Source organism: Thalia democratica, chromosome 4, assembly GCF_965202585.1.
Source record: "Thalia democratica chromosome 4, ktThaDemo2.hap1.1, whole genome shotgun sequence".
Lineage (NCBI taxonomy): Eukaryota > Metazoa > Chordata > Thaliacea > Salpida > Salpidae > Thalia > Thalia democratica.
In genome coordinates this window covers 40793418-40816883 of record NC_139168.1, presented here as the reverse complement: position 1 = coordinate 40816883, position 23466 = coordinate 40793418, and the positions used below count along the sequence as shown (strand labels likewise).

The following is a 23466-nucleotide window of genomic DNA, read 5'->3' as shown; positions in this document are numbered from 1 at the left end:
TATTCATCAATGATTAAATTATTTCACATTAAATAGTTTTATAGCTAACCTATAATAAAATTTGATAAAGATAGTTTTACAAACAAGCTTGTAAAAAATCAGTTTCACATAAAATTAAATATTCTTAAAAGAATTTTGTTGAAAAACAAATTTGTAAGTAACAACAATTACTTTAAAACTTTGAACCATAAGTTTTCTTAAAATAGATGGCTTGAATACTTTAATGATACAATCTAACGGACATCGCGGAAATGACAATATACTTCTTGAACGGAAACGTTAGAACAAATAGTCTTTTAATTTCAAGAACTAGTGTTATTTCTTTTAGTTATTGGTAAATTATAAAATCTTAAACACAATTTTGGGATATTTAGAGAAATAATTTCTATTTATTCACATAATGCTTTTAACTTATGCTTTAATCGACAGTCGTTGCAAAAACTAGACCAAATATCTAGCTAGAGTTTTAATTTTTTGTATTAATTTACTCAAACTAGTTTACCTTTCTTAATTAGCAGTTAAAAGCATCCTATCAGCAAAACAAATAGTTTTTTTAAACTTTGTTATTTAATATCGATTTTTCATAAATCTAAATAAACGGAAATTGTACTATTTGTATTAGTGAGGTATATTTGAAGCTTTTTGAGTTTTTTGATTAGATAATATAGTACAAATTTTGTAGCAAAACTTTTATTCAAACATAGTTTCATAGGTTATCTTTATTTCTTAAATTTAGAAAATACAGTTTTTTTTTTTTTAATTAAAACTTTTTTTTTTGTAAAACTAAGTTCAGATTATTTTCAACGGATCAAATTTACAAAAAAATATTACTTTTACTAAAATGGAGTTAAAAAGCTATAAAGTTAAACAGAAGTTTTACAAAAAAGCAATGCAAACAATTAAGAAAGTTATCAAAAAGTGCGATACTGAACGCTAGAAAATTTAATATTTGTAAAGCATCTTAAATATAAACATTTTAATGCACGTTTTCAGTTTTTAATCTTAAACAATCTTAGTAAAGAAAAATAATATCAATATTTATGTACATTTTCAGTTTTCTTGAATTGCGTATATAACATTGAGATTAAAATGTAAAGGCTTTGAACAAAATAAAAAAAGTATGTTAAACTAAAACTATTTTTATTTTAAACCTCTTCGTTTCATAAGAACATTGTTTCTTTTAGACTTCTGAACTTCCCGTTTTTGAAGTTTTCTTAAAATAAAAAGTATATAAAATCAAAAAATTAACCAGTCTAACAGAATTTTGTGAGTAAAATGTACATTTAATATATAGTACAACATTATTTTACTATAATTTTGAAATTTTTTTTTTAATAATCTGTCTTTAAATTTATTTCACTACGTATATAATTTCAAATTATCAGATAAAAATGTTAAGTTACTTTACAAGTTTGAATCACTAACTACAAAAGTTTACAAGATTTTAACAAAATTGTCTTAGTAAAAACTAAAAAAATATTCATAAAAATAAACTTCATATTGGAGCTTGCAATGCTTCTCTCTTTAGCACCAAGTCGTCTTATCGGCTTCACTGTGGTGTCCTTGTATTGTTTCAATGGTCCCGTATGAGGTTTGTATGTCAGCTTCTTTTTTAAACTTTCCTGTTTTTAATGCAGCTTTTAAAGTACTACTTGTTAAGTTTTAATTGTAGTTTAATTTGTACATTGAAAAGTTCCAACTCGTTGTTCTCAATACCCATAGTATTTACTTACTTTCAGTTTATATTTACTAACGATTATTTTGTGACTGAACTGTTTTGAAAAAAAAATGTATAAATAATTTATTTTAGTTTCCTTAGTTTTGCTTTATTGAACAGGGTTGCCACATTTTGGTCAAAAAATCTACTTCCCTGAGTTTTTTTCAAATCCTTAAAAATAAATATTTGTTAAAAAATTACAACTTTAATCTAGGAATATTGAAGAACTAGCCGCAAGGCTAAAAAAATTCTGAATAAGTACTAAAATTAAATAAAATTAACTTTTTTGAAGAAAATATTGAAACTGGATTAACTAAATCTCATTTTAGATCTAGAAAAATTTTCCCTGAGATTTCTTAATAAATCTTAAAGTTTCCCTTATATTTTTAGAAAATCCAAAACTGCCCTGAGTTTCCCTGAGTTAAAAAAAGAATCAAAATTCCCTGATTTTCCCTGAGTGTGTGGCAACCCTGTATTGAAAAACTAAATTTATTAAAACTAAGCTGACAACTAAATAAACTTGAGTATGCAAAACCTTAAGTTACTTGTGAATATAAAATGATTTTTTAACAAAAGCAAATAATTAGAGGGTTAATTTTCAACATTTCTAAAAGTTTCCAAAAGTAAGTCAATAACAAATTGAGCAGACTAAAAAGTAAAAGCTTAGTGCACATAATTTTTTTTTTTCATTAAATTTTATAATACAAAGGTATAAAACATGCTACAAACTAGGAGAAGAACACTTCTTTTTAAATTATTTAAAACAAAATTTTCATCAATTTGGAAAACAATTTCACTAAACATCAACATATATGTACATATTTGATATACACTGAACCAGAAAACAAGTACTTGGTAATAATCGTAAAAACTTTATACATTTAGAACAAAGTTTGCTGTTTAAAACTTTTAGCTCTATCTTATTTATTTTGTATCATATAATGAAAACTTTTTGCTATAGAGTATAGATAACAATAATCTATGCTAAGGAGAAGTATTATTGTAGATCAATATAATAATAAGTTAAAATATCATCAGTGTTTAGTGTTCTGTTAAAAGCCTAATTTTTTTTCTGGTAACTTAAAATACTTCAAATTGTTATAACTGAAAATAGATACAGTGAATTACTACAGCAAAAAATTAAAAAGATATTTTAAAATCTTAAAATAAACAATCTTCGACGAATACAATGTTCTTTTGATTATGCATAACCTGATAAAAACTTTTAAAAAGTATCTGAATCTTTCCGAAGCATAACAAACATATTTCCTAATGTTATCTAATCAAAAATTAACGATTTAACTCAACTTATTTTGGTAAAAACCTATAGTGGATACTTTAAGATACTAATGAAGACCTTTTGATTAGCAGTTTGTCAAAAACTTAGATGTTACATATTGGTTAATAACTTAAAATATATGAAAATACACAAAAGTATTAATAAAAGTACTGTGTAGTATCCCCTTATTTTTTTTAGCTTAAAACTATTAAAAAAAAAACTTTAATACACAAAAAAAAAGCGTTATCTGATATATTACCACAAAAGTTTCTAGAACTAGGCAAAAAAAAGTAAAATCAAAGAGTTTACAAGATTTTTTCAATTTTATCAAATGTATAGTGATTTTTCGACAAATTTCAAAAATCTATGAAAGTGTGAACCATAATTAAATAAAGAAGCTTCATTGTTGTGAAAAATCTTATGTAAAAGTAGATCGCAAGTTTGAAGCTTAGTTGGTTAAAAATTAACAAATTATTCGGTCTTAACTTACTACCTGAACATATAGTACTAAAAACAATAACATGAAATCAAACCTTTAAGTTAAACTTGGTCTTTGGGCTTTCAACATAACTACCATTTCCCAGTTTAAAAGGTGTAGAAGAAAGTCGAGATACTTGTTTGTTTTTTAATAAACTGCCTGGCTTGTTTTCTACTGCTAAAATATGAAATATTTATTTTATTTTTCTACATAATGAAAACAAAGTTTCTTAGTCTCAAAAATTTATAAAACTAATTATGTATAGTTGAATATGCAATAACGTTCGATAATTTAGCTACAAAATGAGCTTGAGTTTAGACTAAGAATATTTTTGCAAAATGATTTAGTATTAGAATGATAATCAGAGACAACCAGTCATATTTTACATAGGCATAATTTGAGTACTTTATGTAATCTGTTGATATATAACGAAAGTTAGTACTAGATTGATTTTGTTGAAAAATGTTAGTTTAGTTTTTTTTTCTATTAAGTATAAATAAGATACTCGTCCGTTTCTGAGCAAATTCTTTCTTCGGAGTTTCGAGCTTTCTAGACGTTTGTTTGCCACTTTTAAACTGATATATTCCTGATTTTTTAGCAAAATCAATTTTCATGTTCTTTGTGGTTATTTCCGTTGGTTTGAAAATTTTGCTAGATAAGTTATACTTTTCAAGAACTCATTAAGAAATTACCATTATTTTTTTGTAACTTACACATTTTATTTAAACTTGATATAAAAGTTGCTAAATTTGTATATTTATTTTACTTTATTTGAATTCATTTTGATAGTAAAACACTATAACATAACATGCTTAGTTAAAAACTAAAGTGTTGAATATTAATGAAGCAAACCTTTTTAAGGAACTCGTATTTGACTTATGCAAGCTCGATTCAACCTGGAAAATATTTTCATATAATCTCGCATATCCTATATAAACTATAAGTAGAGACTTACTTTTGCTCTCTTTCGATATAAAGCTACTGGTTTGGGTGTTGTCAATTTGCTATAAAAATAAATTGAAGTATTTACTAGTGAAAAGTCTTACAACACACATAACATTCAAAACTATTGCGCTTGTGATACTTATAATGATACTATTAAAACAAAAACATATTATACATTGGTAAACTGTGCTGACCATGAAAAATTAACTAACAGGTTTAATTTCAATTTCTTAAAACTAAACTTTCTTCAAAAAAATCAATTAAACGATTTTAATTTATTTTACTTTTTCAAAATGTACGACTTCACAATTTTAAGTTTAATTCAAATTGTAGTTGCTAAAATAAAAATTATTTAATTTATAACCAAAAAATTCAACGCCGACTCAGAGTTTTTTTACTTTTAAATCAAACAAACCTTTCATAAAAATTTAATTTAGTTCTTTTAGCATTTGAATTATCTGTCTTTGGTTTTTCCGGCTGTAAACAAACGAAAGTTACTAATTTATACAAAAAAATTAAAAAAGCTTTTTCGAATATACTCAACAAACCAGACCTTTGTTGCGGACATAATTTTTTTCATTCTTGCTTGTTTTCTTTTTTCATGATCGTCAATAGACTCTACTTTGGCCATTTTTCTATAATAGTAATAAAAAAATCAGTGTTAAGTTTAAAATATTTTTTTCAACTAAATTCAATATCACTTCAACATTCTCTATTTGTCTTTTTCAGTGTTGCCACTTTGAGGCAAAAAATCTAGCCAGTGATCAAAAACCAGTTAAGGCCATAGGGGGGTAAAACACTTTGTAAAAAGTTTCCGATACAAACGTATGGACCAAAATTTTTCGGGTCAATTTTCTCGGAAACTTTAAAATTCACTAAAAATCTATCTTCTCCTTCATTTTTCAAGCAATCTTCTTCAAATTTTCAGGATATGTTCCTTATATTAAAAGAAAAAAAGTTAGTTATGAATTTTTAATAATTAAAATATAAAAATTAGCACAAAAATTTAAAAAAAAAATTTTTTTTTCAAAAAAATAATATTTTTACAATTTTTTTTTATTCAAAAATAACGTTTTTTTTATTGTATAAAGATTAGACTGTGAAAGTTTGAAGAAGATTGCTTGAAAAATGTAGGAGGAGATAGATTTTGAATAACATAGTCTTTTTTCGCTGTTTTAGTTTTCCCTTCCCATAGGGAACCTATTATGCGGCCCGACTTTGACTGGTCATATCTCAAAAAATAATTCGAATTTTTTTAAACGATAAAAAGCATTTTGAACCTTAGAAAAAACTCTATAAAATAAGATCAACTTGTAAAAATCATGGCTTACCCCCTATGGCCTTAAAGTTACATATCAAGCTAGCCTGAATATATGATAAAATTTCAAAACAACATTATGAGCCAAAGACTAAAAATAATTAAATTATCAATTAAGTTAAGTCACTTTAATAATAAAACATAACTGTATATTAAAAAAGGTTAAAAAAAACCTAACGTGAGTTTTTAATAAAAGTTCAAACTAGCCTTAGAGTTGGTCTGATTTAGGCTGAGTTTTTCAAAAATTTTTAACTAGTCTGAGTTATCCTGAGCAGACTGAGTGTGTAGCAATCCTGATTTGTGTTTCTGTTAGCCTTCATATAGCAGTGATACTTATTTTATCTAATATATCGTACTGCGATCTAACAATCTATTCTGCAGCTCCAAGTAAACAATTATTCATCAATAATGTCTTACTGTAATAAACTCTATATTTTTCCTTTAATTTAATGCTTTTATTTAGGTAGCCTTACTGTTTAGATTTTTTCTTCTTTGTGAGATTTATTTGTGGATAAACTTGTATTTGTAACAAGAAAAGTTCACTTAGGTAGTCATTTAATTGTTTATAAAAACCTCTGTAGACCGTAATGCTGTCACTAAGAATGTGACAACTTATTAACTTTTTTGATACTGAAAAATTTCAGAAACAGTGTTTCTCAATGTGTGTGCATTGATATTAACTATTGTTAACACAATTTTCGATGAGTCAAAATATTTCAAAATAAAATTTTATTATACTTCAATTTAATTTTAGTAACTTACTGTGCACAGCTTTTGAAATTTTAAGAACTGATGAAAAATAAAATTAGTGACCATCTTAGCTGAATTTTGGCTAAAACGCTTTTTAATGTTTACTTGGCCATTGCAAATAATCAGAATTTTTTATAACAGAAAATAATTCTTCCAGAGATAATATGTCAAAAAAAAAATTCGTGACTGAACAAAAGCCTGATCTTTCAAAACATAGTAACATACAATTTTTTAGACAATTTTGTATAAAACAAAAAATCCTGACTTTCTTTTGACTAAGTTATGACCATACAAAATAATCAAATAAAACTAAACTGAGATCAAAAATTACAACTTTAATTAAAGAATACCAGTTTGAAATAATTAAAATATAAGTTAACGTATCAATTACTACTATAGTTTAATACACAAGTTAGTTATAAACTTAATGCTTTATTTATAGTGTTAAGCCACAATAAAGACAAGATTAATCTTTAAGCAAAGAAAAAATCATCAAAAACTCATCTTTTAAAAAATCACTCTTGTTTATATAATAATTTTGATAGACTTCACTAACTTTTATTAAGTTTCGTTTTGTTAAAACAATAGTAAATTTAATGATTAAATACTGCAAAACTATATCACAAAACTTAACAAATAAAAACTTTAATCCTTATACTTAAGATTCGAAAGACATTGACTAAAACTAAATGTTTAACAAAATTAGAAAGTTATAATAAAACATACTATAAAATGACACACTTTATTCTAGGTTGTTAAAGAAAGTATATAGTTAACGTTTAGTTTATGTTACTGAAAGTGAAGTAACGAACCTTTCGTACAACTTTTGAAAGTCAATAACTTTGGTCTTTTTTTTGTTGCTCACACCAGTTACAGGTTTAGTTAATTCTGAAATATTAATCACCATCAGACATATGATAACTTATAAACACAAACAAACAAGGCCATAACAGAGCTCATGTTTTCTTCATTTTGTCTTATTTTTTACATCTTAGCTATCAGTTGCTTTTTGCTATTTTTGGAATTCAAAATAACTTTGAAAATATAATCGATCAAAGTTTGAGAATTTAATGTTCGTTATAGAAGGCAGAAACTAAAGAACACTAATTCACTAATAATCTATTTTATCCTACAAATGTTGAGCAATTGTTTTAAAACTTTTGAGCCTAATCTTTATAGGTATTTTTTTTAATTAATGACTTTTTAATTAATAAAACAATTTTTATTTTTTGGTTGTAAAATTTTATTTTTCATTAGAAAATGTTCTAAATATTGCTAGTAACTTTTCCTAAAATTTGTTCGTTGTTTGATTAGAAAATGTAGAACAACAAGAATTTTAGAAGCTTTTGGAATTTCAAAAAAGATGAACCACTAAAAATTTTTTACTCAAAACATTTTTAACGGAAATTAAAAAAAAAAACAATATTTCACAACTAATTAAAAATTTCATACTCTGTGAAACTATCTCTAGTACAGTAACCTCTCGCATCTTTATGCACTTATGACGTTACGCACTCTCGTTTTGTTAGACATTTTAGAATTCTAAAAAGAGGGCGAGAGGTTACTGTACATACTTTTTGCATTTATCTAAGGGCCAATATTAACTTTATTAGAACAAACTTTAGACCCTCTTACGACCTTAAGTATAAATGCACAAAAGTTATAAAACATAAGTTCTTTAAACAATACAAAGTCGCTTAGTTTCAGTACAATCCCTTTAAAGAGTACCAAAATTTTTATGCTAAACGAAATCTTTACAATTAGTTAAAAACAAAATTTAGTAAGTATAACACTTTCACTTATTGATAGTATAAAAAAAATTGATAACTTATTAATAATAAAACAAAATAAATATTTGTGTTCTTATCCAAAACGGTTCAAGTAATAATACTATATGCAATTAAAACTTTTCACAGGAGATGATTTAGGAAGAGCTTGTTGAATTTTTGCTGGTGTTTTTGATCTTTTTCTTTTCAGACCTACACAGGTTCCGACCTAAATTTATAAATAAAGTTTTTAACACATAACTTTATAAACTAAATTAATCATAAATATAAGAACTATACACACTTTCCTTTTATGAAAGAACAATAAATAACCTTGAAGTGGAACTTGATAAATTTGTTAAAGAAAACATTAAATAATAAAAATTAATCTATTAAAATTTTTCTGATAACTTTACTTTAAATGTAACAAACGATTGCAATCATATGCAAAAGATAGTTCACGCCAGAGCTGGTTCTATAAATATATTGAACCTAAAAAAATATTATTTTTGAATTGCAGTAGCTATCTGCTTGAATACGCACTTTGAACACAAGCCAAAAGTGTGTACTCAGAAATCTTGATCTAAAACATATAAGTTTGTTAAAAACCACTGTTTAACCGGTGATCAAAAACCCTTACCTAAAATATAAACACTCACCATACAATTATTTGCATTAAAACTATTAAGTTTTGAATGATTAAATGGTTCATGTCTTTTAAAATCATACAATTTTTAATCTATTAGCTTCAACTAATATTAAATTTAGTTATTAAGTTTTTAAAATAACCAAGGAAAATGTATGTAAATATTTCAAAATGTCTAGTTCTGAGTAGATGTCAATTTCAATATTTATTATTTTGATTTCACGAGCTTTAACATAGACATTTTATATTAATTTTTAAATCATGAGTATAGAATTTTCAGTTGTGCTGTTCGTTATTTTCGTTAATTCGTTATTTTCGTTAACGTTAGTTTCGAATATATACCGAGTATTCAACAGAATTCTTGTATCAAACTTTGATTTTACGTCTATTTTTATTAAATAAGATAAAATTTAATTATAAAGATGTATTTATTATATTACTTATCACAAGTAGAGCTATTTCTGAATTTAAATTTTAAAAAATCATTTAGAACACATAGTTTTTCAGTTTACAAGTGCGAAGATATTTTTTATCTAAATAGACCTTGTAGTTTGGGGTATTATTCATTGAATTTATTCTAGGAGACCTTCTCACTTCATCTTTCGGAACTTTAATAACCTTTTTGTTTTTTACTTGTTTCTGTAAAATTATGTTATCATCAAAATTTTTAAACAGAAAACATGTGAAGTAAAACATAAGTAAGTTAGCTTGATCTAATTACTATGAAAAATTATTTCACTATAGTCCAATTTTCGACATTAAAAAAAATATTCTACGTAACTAGGTATTTATTAATAGTATTAAAAAGCATTAAAAACAAAGTAGGAATGAACTTTGTTTTGTGTGTTTGTCATCATCATCTGTGGATTTTTAAGATGTATTACTTAAAGCTAAAACACCAGAAAAATATCAAATCTTCATATAGTTTAAACATTGTAATACTTAACATTGAATTTGGTTGGAATAAATATTAAACCGTGGCTAAGAAATAAGGCTACGCGTAGAGCAGCGATTCTTAATTTGGGGTAATTTTACCCCCGGGGTAAATTACCTTGTTTTAGGGGTTATTTTTTTACATTACAAGTTTAAAATATTAACGTTTATTAAATGTAGTTTTAACTTGTAAGATATTATGTAACTGTTTTTTTTAAGTTAAATAAATTCCTTAATCTTATTCTTTTTTATATTAAAATAGCTTAAGTTAAAAATATCTAGTTTTTATCAACAAAATAAAAACTAATTTTGTATATTGGGGGTAAATTCGGTAATAACCTTCCAAAAAGTAGTAAAAAATGAAAAAAGGTTGACAACCGCTGGCGTAGAGAGTTTATATTTTAACTTATATAACAGGTAGTTTTCAATAGTTACCTTATTATTAACTTATTTTTCATTTAAAATACAAGTTTACCATGAGATTTTGATGATTTCTGAACTTACCTGATAGTCCTAAAAACTTGTTTTTTTATTATAAAACCAACAAACTGCGTAAACTGCAAGATTTAACTTAGAATTCGTGGGCACTTTGAACCTCTATACAAAAAAAATAATTCAAAAGAATAAAATAATAATAAAGAGAGTTTTGACACAAAAACATATTCTATATACATAAAATTTCTATATATTTTATGATTGATTATTTTTAGAATTTTTGTATTGTGAAAATTTAATGGTCATGCTGATAAAGTAATAAAATACATAAACAAGTAAAAAACTTGTTCAAATAAAACCAAAGAAAAATATTACAGACTTGAAGTTGATCAAAACTTGCCTCTATAGTTTTAAAGAAGCTTGGTCGATTTTGTAAATTTTAATTTATTATATTTTGTAAGTCTGAATACTTAAACAAAATTTATATGTTAAATTAATTACACACCCACGTAAATATATCCTATAAAAGCTAGTAAGTAAAATATTTATGTCATTGATGAGTATAATTTTAGTAACCTAACACTCCTGAATCTCCTTGTTAAGTGTGTCATTGAAATTTATTTGTCTTTAGCGCAAATATAAGAGATATGTTTTATCATAGAAAATAAAATACATCATACTAACAAATAAAAACTTCATTTAATTTTTTTATTACAGGTTTTTTTTTATGTATAATTTATATTTAATAAACATCATAAAAGCATCACTAATTAACATTTTTATGTAACAAAAAGTCTTTGAAAATTATCTGAGCAAAAACTATAACTAACTTTTCGCTTTCTAAAATACTTATTTTACCTGAAACTTTTTATTTATCTCTACTTTTAACTTTCTATCTTTGCTTTTTCTTTCTTTTGATTGGTTTTGCTACAAATAAAACAAAAAAATTAATACTAATAAAAATGTAGACTTAATACAATTGGTTTTTATATAATAAACCATCTTTTTATTTAAGTTTTAGATATCTTATAGAACGTTATTAATTACCACCTAGTTCATTAATACTATATCCTATCATTATAATTAACTTGTACTAACTATTTAAAACTTTAGTTTACAAAATTCATAACCTAAAGAACTCTTAATCTCTTAAGTTGCTTTTGCTCTTTTCTAAAGCTTAACATGTTTCTCTACCACTTATTTGTTAAGGCTGGAAATAAATACTTAGAGAAGCAAGTGCATAAATAACATTAAACACACAAATATGATGTTTGTTAAATGTTTAAATAACTTTTTTGATACAATAGCGAAAGATTAAAATTATGATTAATATCTTATGAAGATGCGAACTAAGAGAAAAAAAGCACTATTAAATATAATTTATTTTTTAGTTTCTAAGTAATTTTTTCGAGATCTGATAGAATTTTTTTTACTTGTGTTAATGATTACTTGTTTTTGAATAAGTTTTTATCATCTCATTAATTAATCAAACATCTAATTATTCTTTAGCTATCGAAAGTACTGTTTACTTTTAAAACTTCTACTACCTAAATAAGCCGATAAGTTTGAATAGTGATGCAAAAGGATAATTATACTTTATACTTACTTTTTCTACGAACTTTAATTGCTTCTGCGACGACTACTATTTATTTCTACATACTATTTAACAATCAATTATATCTTAATTATGTTTAACCATGTAATTAAACTTTTTCTTAATTTTAAATTAATTAGTTCACAATGATTGCATAAGAACTGTAGTTAATAACATTAATGGTAGAAAAAATCAATCATAATAACTGTAAAACTCATTTTAGACAAGAATAACTACTACTTGAATAATTTAAAACTGAATAAAAATATAAAAAAGGTTCTTAAAATTTTCAATCAATATTAAACTTCACTCCACATTAAATATTAGTAGTATGATAAACACCCCAAACATTTCTAACGCAGCTTTTATAAAACTGAAAAAACTTTTAATTTTGTAGAGAAAATTAAAAGGTTAAATAGATAGGGAATCAAGAAACATTTACTTCAAATAAAAAAAAAATCTAATGGTAAGGAAAGTTATTTTATATTTAGATAAATTATAATTAAAAATCGTATTATAAATATATATTTACTTATCTAAAACTGTGTATAATTAAAATTAACATATATAACAACTTACACTATTGCTCCAATTTTCAAAAGTAACTGTATTAGCAATATTTGCAGGTTGTCTTGGAGCACTAATAAGCGGTCTTTTCTTCTTTGGTATATCCTTTTCTAAGACCTAGATTCGAAAAAGGCTTTACTCAACATAAAAAAAACTTGTATTAAGCTATAAAATCTAATATATAAATAGCAACTATCACACATACTATAAAAAAGTATTAACTTATGTCTTTTAATTGATTGCCTAATACTGATTACAGTTTTTGTTTGTTGTATTTAAGCATTCAATCAAAACTGTTAAGTATATCATAAAACAAAAAAGTATACTAACTTCATCAGAAATCATTTGAACAGGAAAAGCTTGCTCTACACACTCTTCATTTGTTACGATATTTTCGTGGTTTATATCTTGTTCACAAACTTCATCAACTTTAGAAGTGTTAATTTTGGTTTCAAAATCCTCAAGTTTGATATTTTCACAAACTTCCGAATCTTGTTAAATTTTTGTAATATTTAAATAAAATATAGAGCAAATTAATATTTTTAACAGTTCTAAAATCTAAGAACAACTAATTATAGCAAAAAATTATATTTTTTGAAATATGGAACTTTTTTAACCGATTTTAATTAATTAATATTTTCCTTGCAGTATTTAGAAAAATGTATTGTGAGGAGTTGATAAATTATTTTGTTTTTTCTAATAAACACATATAAAAAAAATTTTTCTGTAGCTCGTAAAGCTTTTAAAAATATGTTACAATATATTTTTATAATTATTGCAAGGAATATTTCCAAGAACTTTGAGGCATTTATCTGAAAAAAACGTAGTAGATAGATTCTTAGTGAAATAGTATTCTTTTTTAACATTTTAAGTTTACACCTCCTAAAAGAAACTTTTTGTACTCCCCAATTTTAACCGTTTATATCTCAAAAAACTGTTTTAAAACTAAAAATACGTAAAAAGCAACTTGTGGATTAGTTAAAACTCTACTAAATCAAGTTGTATAAAGATATTTTAACCCTCTCGCTGTCTATGCCCTTGATTTTTTGATGTTCACAAAAGCTTCTAAAGAGTGGCATATGGATTTTTAGAACATTTTTTTAAGTAAAACTTTTACTTTCCCAGTTTAGAAAATATAGCTTATGATAATAAAAATCCTTTTTATAGCTCAAAAATTAGTAAGAAAACACTGAATTTTTATTTTAAATGTGTTTTATTTTGACGAGATTTGAATTTTGAATCAAACTTTTTCGATTCCCTGTCATAAGATTGTTTTAAGCAATAGCACTGATAATATAAATAGTCTTAAAAACTAATTAAAGTTTAAGTTAATTTTAAAGTCTGTGTGCAACTTTTAATAAATTAAATCACTAAATACTTTTCAAAATACTTGCATAAATAAATATCATAATTTAACATTCAAAATAATTGAGATTAAAATAAAAAGAAAATGTTAAATAAAAGACTTGTTAAATACAAACTCAAAATATTATAAAGTTATACAATACACAGTGCATCCTCGCCAGTTTCAGTCGACAGTAGATTTAGTTAATTCAGCTTAAATCAGTATTTTCACTTTAATACTTAAAATCCTGAAACAAAAAAAAGGTGCTTATTATAAACACATGCTACTTCAGTTTCTTAAAGTATCTTTACAACTATAACTAACTATAACTACTTATCAAAGTTCTATATTGTTTACTTTTTGATGTTTGAATTGTTTTGCTGGTTGAAAAAAAATTAAAAAACAGAAAATTTAGTGTGCCTTTTTGATAAATGCATTACATAATACAAAATAGATTGATTATTTTTTTTCAATATCTGGCTAATCCACACAGATTTTAAAAATAGCTTGCCCAACATTGCAGGATTATCGAGGATGTGGCTAATTGGTTTTTTAAACATTTTCAAGCATAATTTTCTTTACTTAGTGAAATATATTGGTTCTTAGAATTATCATTTTTTTATTTAACTTTATTTAAAATATTAAGTAAACACAAAAAACTGAAATATTTTGTATACTTTAGAAAACATAAGTAAAAAGTTTCAGTGTAGAAATATATATATATATATATATATATGATATATAAATATATATATATAGGTCTTTATGGATTAGTGAGTACTTAACTTCTAGTAAACAAGTATAAATAAAAATTTTACATTAAGTTACACAAAACACACAATTTCAAAAAAACTAAATATATTTTGAGCAATTCTCATCAGTAGAGTACAAAGCTAGCAAGTAATAAGATTTTACAAACTTATATAGTAACCAAGTAATCATAAAGTGGTCAAGAGACTAATAAAAGACAAAAGCAATTAGTAACAGTTAGAATCAAATAAGTTCACTTACGTTATAATTGATCTACAGTAAAACTAAACATGAATAAACAGGAAACAATTCTTACTAAGTATTACGAAAATAACGAAACAGTCAAGTTCAAAAACTTAAACTTAATTAATTACTATTAAACAAAAACGGTTACACACAAGAGTTATCTAACAAAACAATTCATTTACACTTAAAAAATTAAGACAGAATAAAAACAATAGGACCGGAAAAATGTGTAGTTACTTTAAAAGTTCCATTTATTAATAAAAGCTCAGAGATGTTAGAAAAGAAAATTAGACAAATAATAAGAAATACTTATTTTGCAACAAACCCTAAAACTGTTTTCACCTCTAAGCCACTATTAACACCAGGTGGTAAGGATCTAGTATCAAATTTAAATAAAAGTATGATAATCTACGAATACAGCAGCTGTTGTAAAGCTATCTATATTGGATTAACGACAAGACATCTAAGGAAAAGAATGAAAAAGCATGTACCAAAAAGTGTAGAGAATTTTTGCTTTTGAGATAAGAAAGATAATATACCGGTCAAGGTTATAAAAGCATCTAAACGTTCATCTATATAGCATAATAATTCAATTTGTGCAAACAGTTATAATATAAATAGATTTAAAATTATTAAAACTTGTAGTTATGTTTTCGACTTGATTAAATTAGATGCCATTTGTATTTTGTTAAGGAAACCTGTTTTATGTAAGCAAAAAGATTTTGACTATACTGTTTCGTTATTTTCGTAATACTTCATAAAGATTGTTTACATTTTATTTATATTTAGTTTTACTGTAGATCAATTATAACGTAAGTGAACTTATTTGATTTCTACTGTTACTAGTTGCTTTTGTCTTTTATTAATCTCTTGACCACTTTATGATTACTTGATTACTTGGCTACTAAATAAGTCTGTAAAATCTTATTACTTGTTAGCTTTGTACTCTACTGATGAGAATTGCTCAAAATATATTTAGTGTTTTTTTAAATGTAGGTCTTGTGAAACTTATTGTATAACTACTGGTCACTTATGTTTAAATAAAAATTTATCAAAACTGTCAAATACTAAAAAAAAAATTCTAAATATTCTTAAGTTTTTAATTTTTTGTTTTTTTTTAATAAAAAAATATTAAAAACTTCAAGTCATTTCATGATTTTCTGACAAACTTTAATTGCATTACTAACAAAGATGTTTTAGGATTAAAGCTTAAATAGTCATACTGCTGGTGTTTTCATGTTTAGACTAGGGTAAGTATTACTTAATGTGGTACTGAAAGTAAATGTTCTGTGCTCATGCCTTGTTATTTTAATTATATCATTATTAGGATAATATTTTTAAATTTTATTTAGTTCAAACTTAAACTTACCACATTTGTTGATAATTTGACAGGTGTTTGTGTGAGGATTATGATTGTCAATTACCTGTTAAAACGTAAATATAGTTTTATTTTAGTTCTATAAGATTTTTATTTGAAAAGTTTCAAATAATAGATTTACGTTTAAACTATCAATATTACTTAACTAAAAACCAACTAACTCATAACGTGATATTTAAAACTGTGTTTAATATTTAAAATAACTTAAAATTTCATAAAATTAAATAACTTCTTTTCTGTCTTAGAAAAGCTCAAAAGCTGAACAACATACTTTTTTAAATGGTTGTTGTAAGATAGTAACAAAATAACTAACAAAACGGAAACAAATTATTTCAAAAATTAATAAACTAATCTATTTACAGATTATTAATAAAAATTATTATATTTTTTATTAGAAATGTTAAATATATAATTAACAAATTAAAATAACATTTGAATCTTCTACCATGTTTGGTTCAATAACTTTAGATAATGTAACTTCTTTCAGTCGGTCATTTTGTTCTCTAGTCGTATTGTTGACTAACTATTAAGTGTTTTCAATTTATTTATACTTTTTAGTTACAATTAATATAACTACATACATATAAAACAAAACGTAATACAAAGAGTATTAAAGATTAAGTAAAATAATTCTAAAAAAAATAGTCTCTTAACAAAATTGGTTATAATATTCTACAATTTTAATTTGTATTTAAAATGAAAGTATACCAAAGAAGTATCTTCATTGTCTTCATCATCAGTCAATAGATTGGACAAGACACTCACATTTCCAAAACTCATGTCATTTAGTTGTTTGCTCTGATAGTTTTTATATTTAAGGAAATTTAACGATTAAGGTAAATCAAAAAACTTAAAATACTATTTTTACAGAAAAAAAATCTTAAAATTTACTTTAAGTACTAAAAATCAAGTAGTGAGGCCATAGGATGTCCTACATTTTTTTTACAAACATTAACCGTGACCCTTGTATGGAAGCTATATTTATATCTTATAAGATACTTTTCAAAGAACATAACTATTTTAATTATATTTTGAGATATAGTCAGTTGTGAAAAAAGTTTCTGATACAAATGTATGGTGGAGATTTTTTCATTGCGAAATTTCGAGGAACTTTAAAATATTTAATTAAAATCTATCTTCCAGTTTATTTTTTAATTGATTAACCTCAATTTTTTTGAAAATTTTCATAGCAGTACAAAATCAAATCTTATCGAAATAACTTAAAATATTTAAATTTAAGAACTTTACGACTGACTTTTATTTTTATTTTTAATAAAACAAAAAGTTTTTAATTAAAATTAAAAAAAAAATTCAATGCGATTTTTCAATACTAAGTAAAGATTAAACTGAGAAAAGTTAAAAACGATTGCTCGAAAACTGTACGAGAGGACATATTTTTAATCCTTTATATCTAAAGAACTAATTTTAGTTTTACAAAAAGATAAAAAGCAACTGCTAGCTAAGTTTAAAGTTTTCAAAGATTGACATGTTTAAAATTCTAATTTAATTTATACCTTAAAGAGAACAAAGTATATAAATTAAGTAGGACCCAGTGTAGATCTTTAGTAAAAACTAGGAAAGATATTTTAGCATAATTACAAAGTAAATTAAACTTAAAAATAATAGAACAGTTGTTAATTAACATTGATAACTTACTTTTGAATTATTGACACTTGTAGTAATATTAACAGTTTGTTCATCATCAGTCAAAAACTCTGCTATAGCTACTTTTTTAGGAGTGGAGCTTGAATTTAAAACTTTATCGCTAATTGAAACGTCAAAAGTTTCATTTAAACAAGACTTGTCATCAGAAAAATATTTTTCAGCTCTTTCAGTCTCATTCACTTTTACACTAGCATCAAAATTTTCATTTAAGTTGTTTTTTTCTGTCTCATTTTCCTTAGTTTCATTTTTATCTTCTAACTTCTCTGCATCAAAAGTGACATTTGTTGTGTCGAAAGTGAGGTTGGTAGTATTTTGGGTCAAATTTGTTATGTCTAATGATGCATTTGTGGTGTTATTTAAATCTTTTGACTGGACGTTCTCAATATCTTCAGGACTTAAGACTTTTAGCAACAACTCCACTAACTTTGCTGTCTGTTGGTAATTTGAGTTATAGAGTGATGATAACATGTTTTACAGGACTAAGAAAAAATGTTTTTTGAATACAAATTCGACAAATCAACACAATTTATCAAGTGATTAAAAAAAAACAAGCTTTGAAATAGTTTTCATTATTTTACAACCTACCTTGTAAAATAAAACTTGTTTAGGTAGGCTCGTTAGTAATGATGAAACTAAAACTTACAGAAAACTAAATAAGTTAAAAATTTAAATATTCTAAAGACTATTTTTCATAGCTGAAATAATAATAAAACTACTCTTCTCTTTATTTACCAGGTTTAGTAAGAAAAGTACCTGGTAATAACTAGACTAGTTAGTTAGCACTTTTATTAATATTTAAATAAGCTCTTTACTCAGTAAATTTAGATTTTTTTATAGTAAACTCAAACAGTTATACAACTGAAATGTAAAACTTCAATTTCTAAATTTAAAATCTAATTATTTATACTAATAAAATATTTTTTATTCAGCTATATAGTTTAAGAAAAATATATTAAGTAAAACAGAGACTAATTTACAATTGTTTTAAACTTGATGCTTTATGTATTAAGTTCTCAACAGAGCATTATTACTATATTGATAATACTCTGATCAGATCTTGATGCACAAATCATCAAATTTATAAAAATTATAAATTAGTTTCTGTTCAGTTTAATATATACTTTGATCTACATGTTTCATAAGTAGTATATACCAAACTTAGAATAAAACTAAATACTATCTAGTTTAAGGAGCCTTAAGAAAAATATATTATTTTTACACAAAACCATCCTAATAAAACATAACAAATATTTTACTTTTAAAAGCTTCAAAAAAGTTACAACAACATTTTTGCTAATGTACCTAAAATTTAAATACAATCAATGATTATATAAAATTTCATTAATATATATAACATATTTCAGTATTTCAAACTCAAACTTTACTCAACTTTATAACACTTAGTTGACAATTAATGAAGTTTAGTTTCTTAATTTAATGTTAATAGAGGTTTAATTTTTATATTAGCTTTACTCACAAAAATTACATGCTATTAAAAACTTTTTTGCTCAAAATTTTCATTTATTTTTCTAGTTATAAACAAACTTTAAGAATACTATCTATAAAAATCAAAAACTACAAGGTAGAAAAAAATACTATATTTCATTTAAATAATAAGACAAAATATAAGTTTATAACTTAAGTAAGTTAACTTGAGTATTTTGAAACAGATAACAAATATAGAAGTAGTCTCCTAAATTACACGGCTTTAAATAAATTTTAAGTATCTTTTGTAAGTAAATATTTAGTAGAATATTGACAAGGCATGCACACGCTTGAGGTTATCACTAAATCTCAAAAATAAGTTAATTCAAACTATCAACTATAACAGTATTAGAATTAGTAGATAATAGTTTTATTTAAACTTTTGTTACTCTATTTATAAACATAAATTAGGAAATGTTGGAAATTAGTAAAAATGTTATATGTATGTAAAATATGACTGAGTAGCCGTTATTTGAAAAAACAGTCTGAGTAAATTTAAAATAGCCTAAATTAACAAGAATAGTTTAAAACTAACTAAGCAAGTAACAGACAAAAACTTAAAAAGTATTTAACATTTTTACTACAAAATGTAGAAAAAATTATTATAGAGATTTTATTTAGTATAAAATATTACTTAAATTTCTAAACAATATTGATTCGACACTATTAAAACAAAATGATCCTACCCAGTGTAAACTAAAATTTCAACAGTGAAAATTAAGCTTTAACAATTAGATACTCATGTATATAAACAATTAAATAAAAGTTTTAGATTGAATTTTGACTAATATCTGTTATCATTTATACATAGTTAAAATTTATCGTAAGTTAAGAATTCTATAAAACTAAAAATAAACTATTTTTACAAACTTTAACGCACAACAGCAATATTTTAAATACTTTTAATTTCTTACTTTTTGGTTAGCCTTGATGCCATTTTTCTTTGCAAGCTTTTGTAATTTAGAACGTGGTAGATCTTCCAAATTTGCCATTACACTTTTTAAAGAAAAACCTATCTATAGTAGTTTTCATTATTAATTACGAAAAATAAATGAAACACACAAATGCTAACTAAATACATTTCGAAAAGATTAGATAAAACTTTCAAACTGTTGCTAAAAGAGTTATACTTTTTAAAGAAAAACAAAATAAAAATATAAATCAAATACTACCATCTAATTTTATTAACTATTTATAAAAAAATAACAGATAATATAGCCTATTTGAAAACCAAATTCATAAAATTTTAAGCTAGGTTATTTTAAATCATAAAGTAAACTTTATCTTAGTAATTTAGAAATGTACATAATAGAATTGTTGCAACAAAACTAGGAATTTTATCGTTTTTTAAATCCGTATTTCTTCCGCTCATAAAACAAATCAGTTTTAGCACTGCCCAAATTGACAATTTTAGGGCAGCCATCACGGTCCTTTTCCTGGATAGTGCATTCCTTACAGTAGTAAGCATCAGAAACTCCAGGTCCACCACAAATAACACATCGGCCTTGGTAGCTACCATAATTGCACTCATCACAGATACGAACTAAGGTGCAAGGACGTACATAAGAGTCACAAATAACACATTTTCCATCACACTTCTCACATAGGCGGCCAATTGCAACTCCTGGCTGCTTGCGACAGAAAATTAGATCTGGGTGATGTTTTGCCATTGAAGTGATTTATCTTAAGTATATTCTAAAAATTAATAATCTTTACATAAAAAAAATATTGATTTAGGCCCTAGGGATTTCAAAAAAAAAATTATCACAAAATTAACATGGGCTCTTATTTGTAAGCTTTGAGTATATACTATCTATAAGACACTTATACATAACAAAAAAAATCAATAAACCAGCAAGACATAACCAGTTTTGTAAAAAAAAAATCTGATACAAATGTATTGAATAAAAAAATCATGGCTAATTTTCTCAGAATTTTGAAAAATTCACTAAAATCTATCTCCTTCACTTTTAAAGGGAGTTACTTCAAATTTTCATGAAATGTTCTTTTCAATGTTATAAACAACATGTAAGAAGTAGGTTTTTGAACAAAAAAACTATTAAAAAAAGTATGATCAGAATTTAGAAAAATATTATTAATTTCTTTTTTCCTACAAGTTGTTCAAAGTTTATCAAAAACTAAACTGAAAAAATTTAAAACAATCACTTGAAAACTGAAGGATATAGATTTTTAATAAAATAGTCTATTTTTGCCTTTTTGTGATTCACATAGAGAACCTATTGAACACTCTTAACTTTGATTGCTTATATCTCAAAAGTTATTTTGAATTTTTAATAACAGTAAAAAACAATTGGTAGTTTAGTTTTTTATGTAAAAAATAAGACTAACTTTAAGAAAAGAGATTTACACTCCCTATGCCCTAAACAAAAACTATAAAAAGTTTATATTATAAGGTCAACATGTACATTGTACACTACATATTTGCTTTATCTATTTAAATCAAACTAAGCTGTGTTTAGTTAAATTCATTTCAAATAACGGTTTTAACTTTCTTTAGACATTTCAAATAAACAATTCTTTTTGATACAGGGTAATACAACAATTTAACTTTAGGTTTTTCAACAACATTTTTTTAGTTTGTGTACTATTGCAATAACAATAAATAAAGTATAGCTTTCTAATACAATCAACAACAAATAGTATATTTGAAAATCTATAATATTTGTAATATACGAATAATTGAAGCTATACTTAAACATGTTAACAAGCTATCTTAATGCAAACAAAAACAATCCAAATACAATTTCTTTATTCAATTTAACCATATCGTTGTATTTTTATTATATGATATGTTTTGTCTTGATCAAATTTTTACACCTGATTTAACTATGACTGTTCTTTTTTTTTTGTTGTTTTTTTGACAATTACATAAGTTGAAATTTATTGATTTATGACGTTGTTGAAAAAAAAACTGTATTATCTTGTATAAATACATTTAAATAGCAGGTCAATGTTTTGAATCTTTTAGACTTTGAATGTAAAAAAAACTGTAATTAAGGTTTTCAATAAAATAAATAAAATAATAAAATCAGGAAATATCTAAAAGGTTTTAAAAAACTTAGTCTTATATTATCTGAATTTTGTTTAACTAATTTATATTTATAAACATTAAAATTTTGTTTAACTCTATATCTACTCAAATCAAAAGAAAACCTAAAATGTTATTAACAAATTAAGAAATGTTCAAGCATTTATACTTAACACATTGCCTACAAAAATCAAATGTTTTTTAGATATAAATTTAAGTTAATTAATAATTTATTGACAAAAATTGCTACCTTACTAACCCGGTTTCACCTAAAAAAGGATCTTCAGAGTTAGGTAGCAATAAAAAATGAAGCACACTGATATATATAGAAAAAACAATCAAATTAATTGGCACTAATCAGGTTAATCAGCACTAATCAAGTAATTTATAGATACTTTTGAGTGAAAATAATTAATAACTTTATAAAAATACCTTTTAAAATTTTAACCTTAACTTAACTTATTATGCTTAATTAGTAAATTATCATAAAACTTATAAAAGTCTAAAAATTAAGTTTAACATGTAAGATAGTAAAAATAGTAAAAATAAGACACAACAAGCAAACAAAAAATCAAAAATAACAAGATCTATAATGAGGACACATAGCGGTTAATTCTTTTCTGATATTAAGTGATTTGATTCTATCTGTTTCTGCTATAGCCATTCTTTCCAGATTGCAGATTGAACAGTTGTCGGCTTTCTTCGGGACTGAGCTTTTAACTTTGTATAGTACTTGCCAATTGATTTCAGCAAAATTGATATTGTTTATAATGGCAAATTTAGATAGCGTAGTTGTTTGGGTTTTTTTGAGAACACTGTATTTGTGTTGCTGCCATCTTTTTTTGAAGGATACCCCTGTTGATCCTATATATTCCTTATTCCTAATAGAAGCCTTATAGATGCCTTTTAGTAAGCATTCTCCTTTAAAAGGGCAGTTGGTTTTGTCCCTGCAGTTGCAAGTCTTATGTTTTTTGTTTGAATCATCTAAAATCCTTTTGTTATGGGTATTTATAACGTTTTTTAGGTTTGGAAGGCAACTATAGGAAATTTTTGATGGTGTTCTTGTTAAAGATCTTATGGAGTTTGTTATTTCTTGGAAAATAAAGTCGTATAAGATCCA

At 24.3% G+C, this 23466-nt stretch overlaps 2 protein-coding genes across 3 annotated transcripts; both read right to left on the bottom strand.

Annotated features, from left to right (window-relative positions):
• Positions 1-693: 693 nt before the first annotated feature.
• Positions 694-20309, bottom strand: LOC145835251 (uncharacterized). 2 transcript variants are annotated; one of them, XM_082942819.1, is made up of 18 exons: positions 20212-20309; positions 17804-18244; positions 16856-16945; positions 16578-16670; positions 16139-16193; positions 12759-12919; positions 12441-12545; positions 9443-9538; positions 8395-8482; positions 7300-7375; positions 4973-5054; positions 4835-4896; positions 4430-4478; positions 4327-4370; positions 3980-4125; positions 3530-3651; positions 1495-1622; positions 694-1213 (listed from the first exon to the last, which is right to left on the bottom strand). In XM_082942819.1, the coding sequence occupies exons 1-18, from the start codon at positions 20287-20289 to the stop codon at positions 1141-1143; spliced, it is 1989 nt and encodes a 662-aa protein (XP_082798945.1). In that variant the 5' UTR covers positions 20290-20309; the 3' UTR covers positions 694-1140. The 2 variants fall into 2 exon arrangements, with proteins under 2 accessions (XP_082798945.1, XP_082798946.1); XM_082942820.1 differs by having other exon boundaries at positions 3530-3648.
• Positions 20310-20312: 3 nt separating this feature from the next.
• LOC145835253 (PHD finger-like domain-containing protein 5A) lies at positions 20313-20988 on the bottom strand. Its single transcript, XM_082942821.1, has one exon. It carries the CDS (start codon positions 20965-20967, stop codon positions 20635-20637), a length of 333 nt encoding a protein of 110 aa, XP_082798947.1. The 5' UTR covers positions 20968-20988; the 3' UTR covers positions 20313-20634.
• Positions 20989-23466: the final 2478 nt, after the last annotated feature.

What these genes read in the sequence shown, in the direction of transcription:
- LOC145835251 (XM_082942819.1), bottom strand. Translation starts at nt 20,289, where the DNA reads ATGGCAAATTTGGAAGATCTACCACGTTCTAAATTACAAAAGCTTGCA. An exon ending in ATAATACCCCAAACTACAAG is followed by an intron (nt 8,483 to 9,442) that starts GTCTATTTAGAT and finishes TTATAAATTTAG; the next exon opens with GTCGGAACCTGTGTAGGTCT. An exon ending in TATATCGAAAGAGAGCAAAA is followed by an intron (nt 4,371 to 4,429) that starts GTAAGTCTCTAC and finishes AATATTTTCCAG; the next exon opens with GTTGAATCGAGCTTGCATAA.
- LOC145835253 (XM_082942821.1), bottom strand. Translation starts at nt 20,967, where the DNA reads ATGGCAAAACATCACCCAGATCTAATTTTCTGTCGCAAGCAGCCAGGA.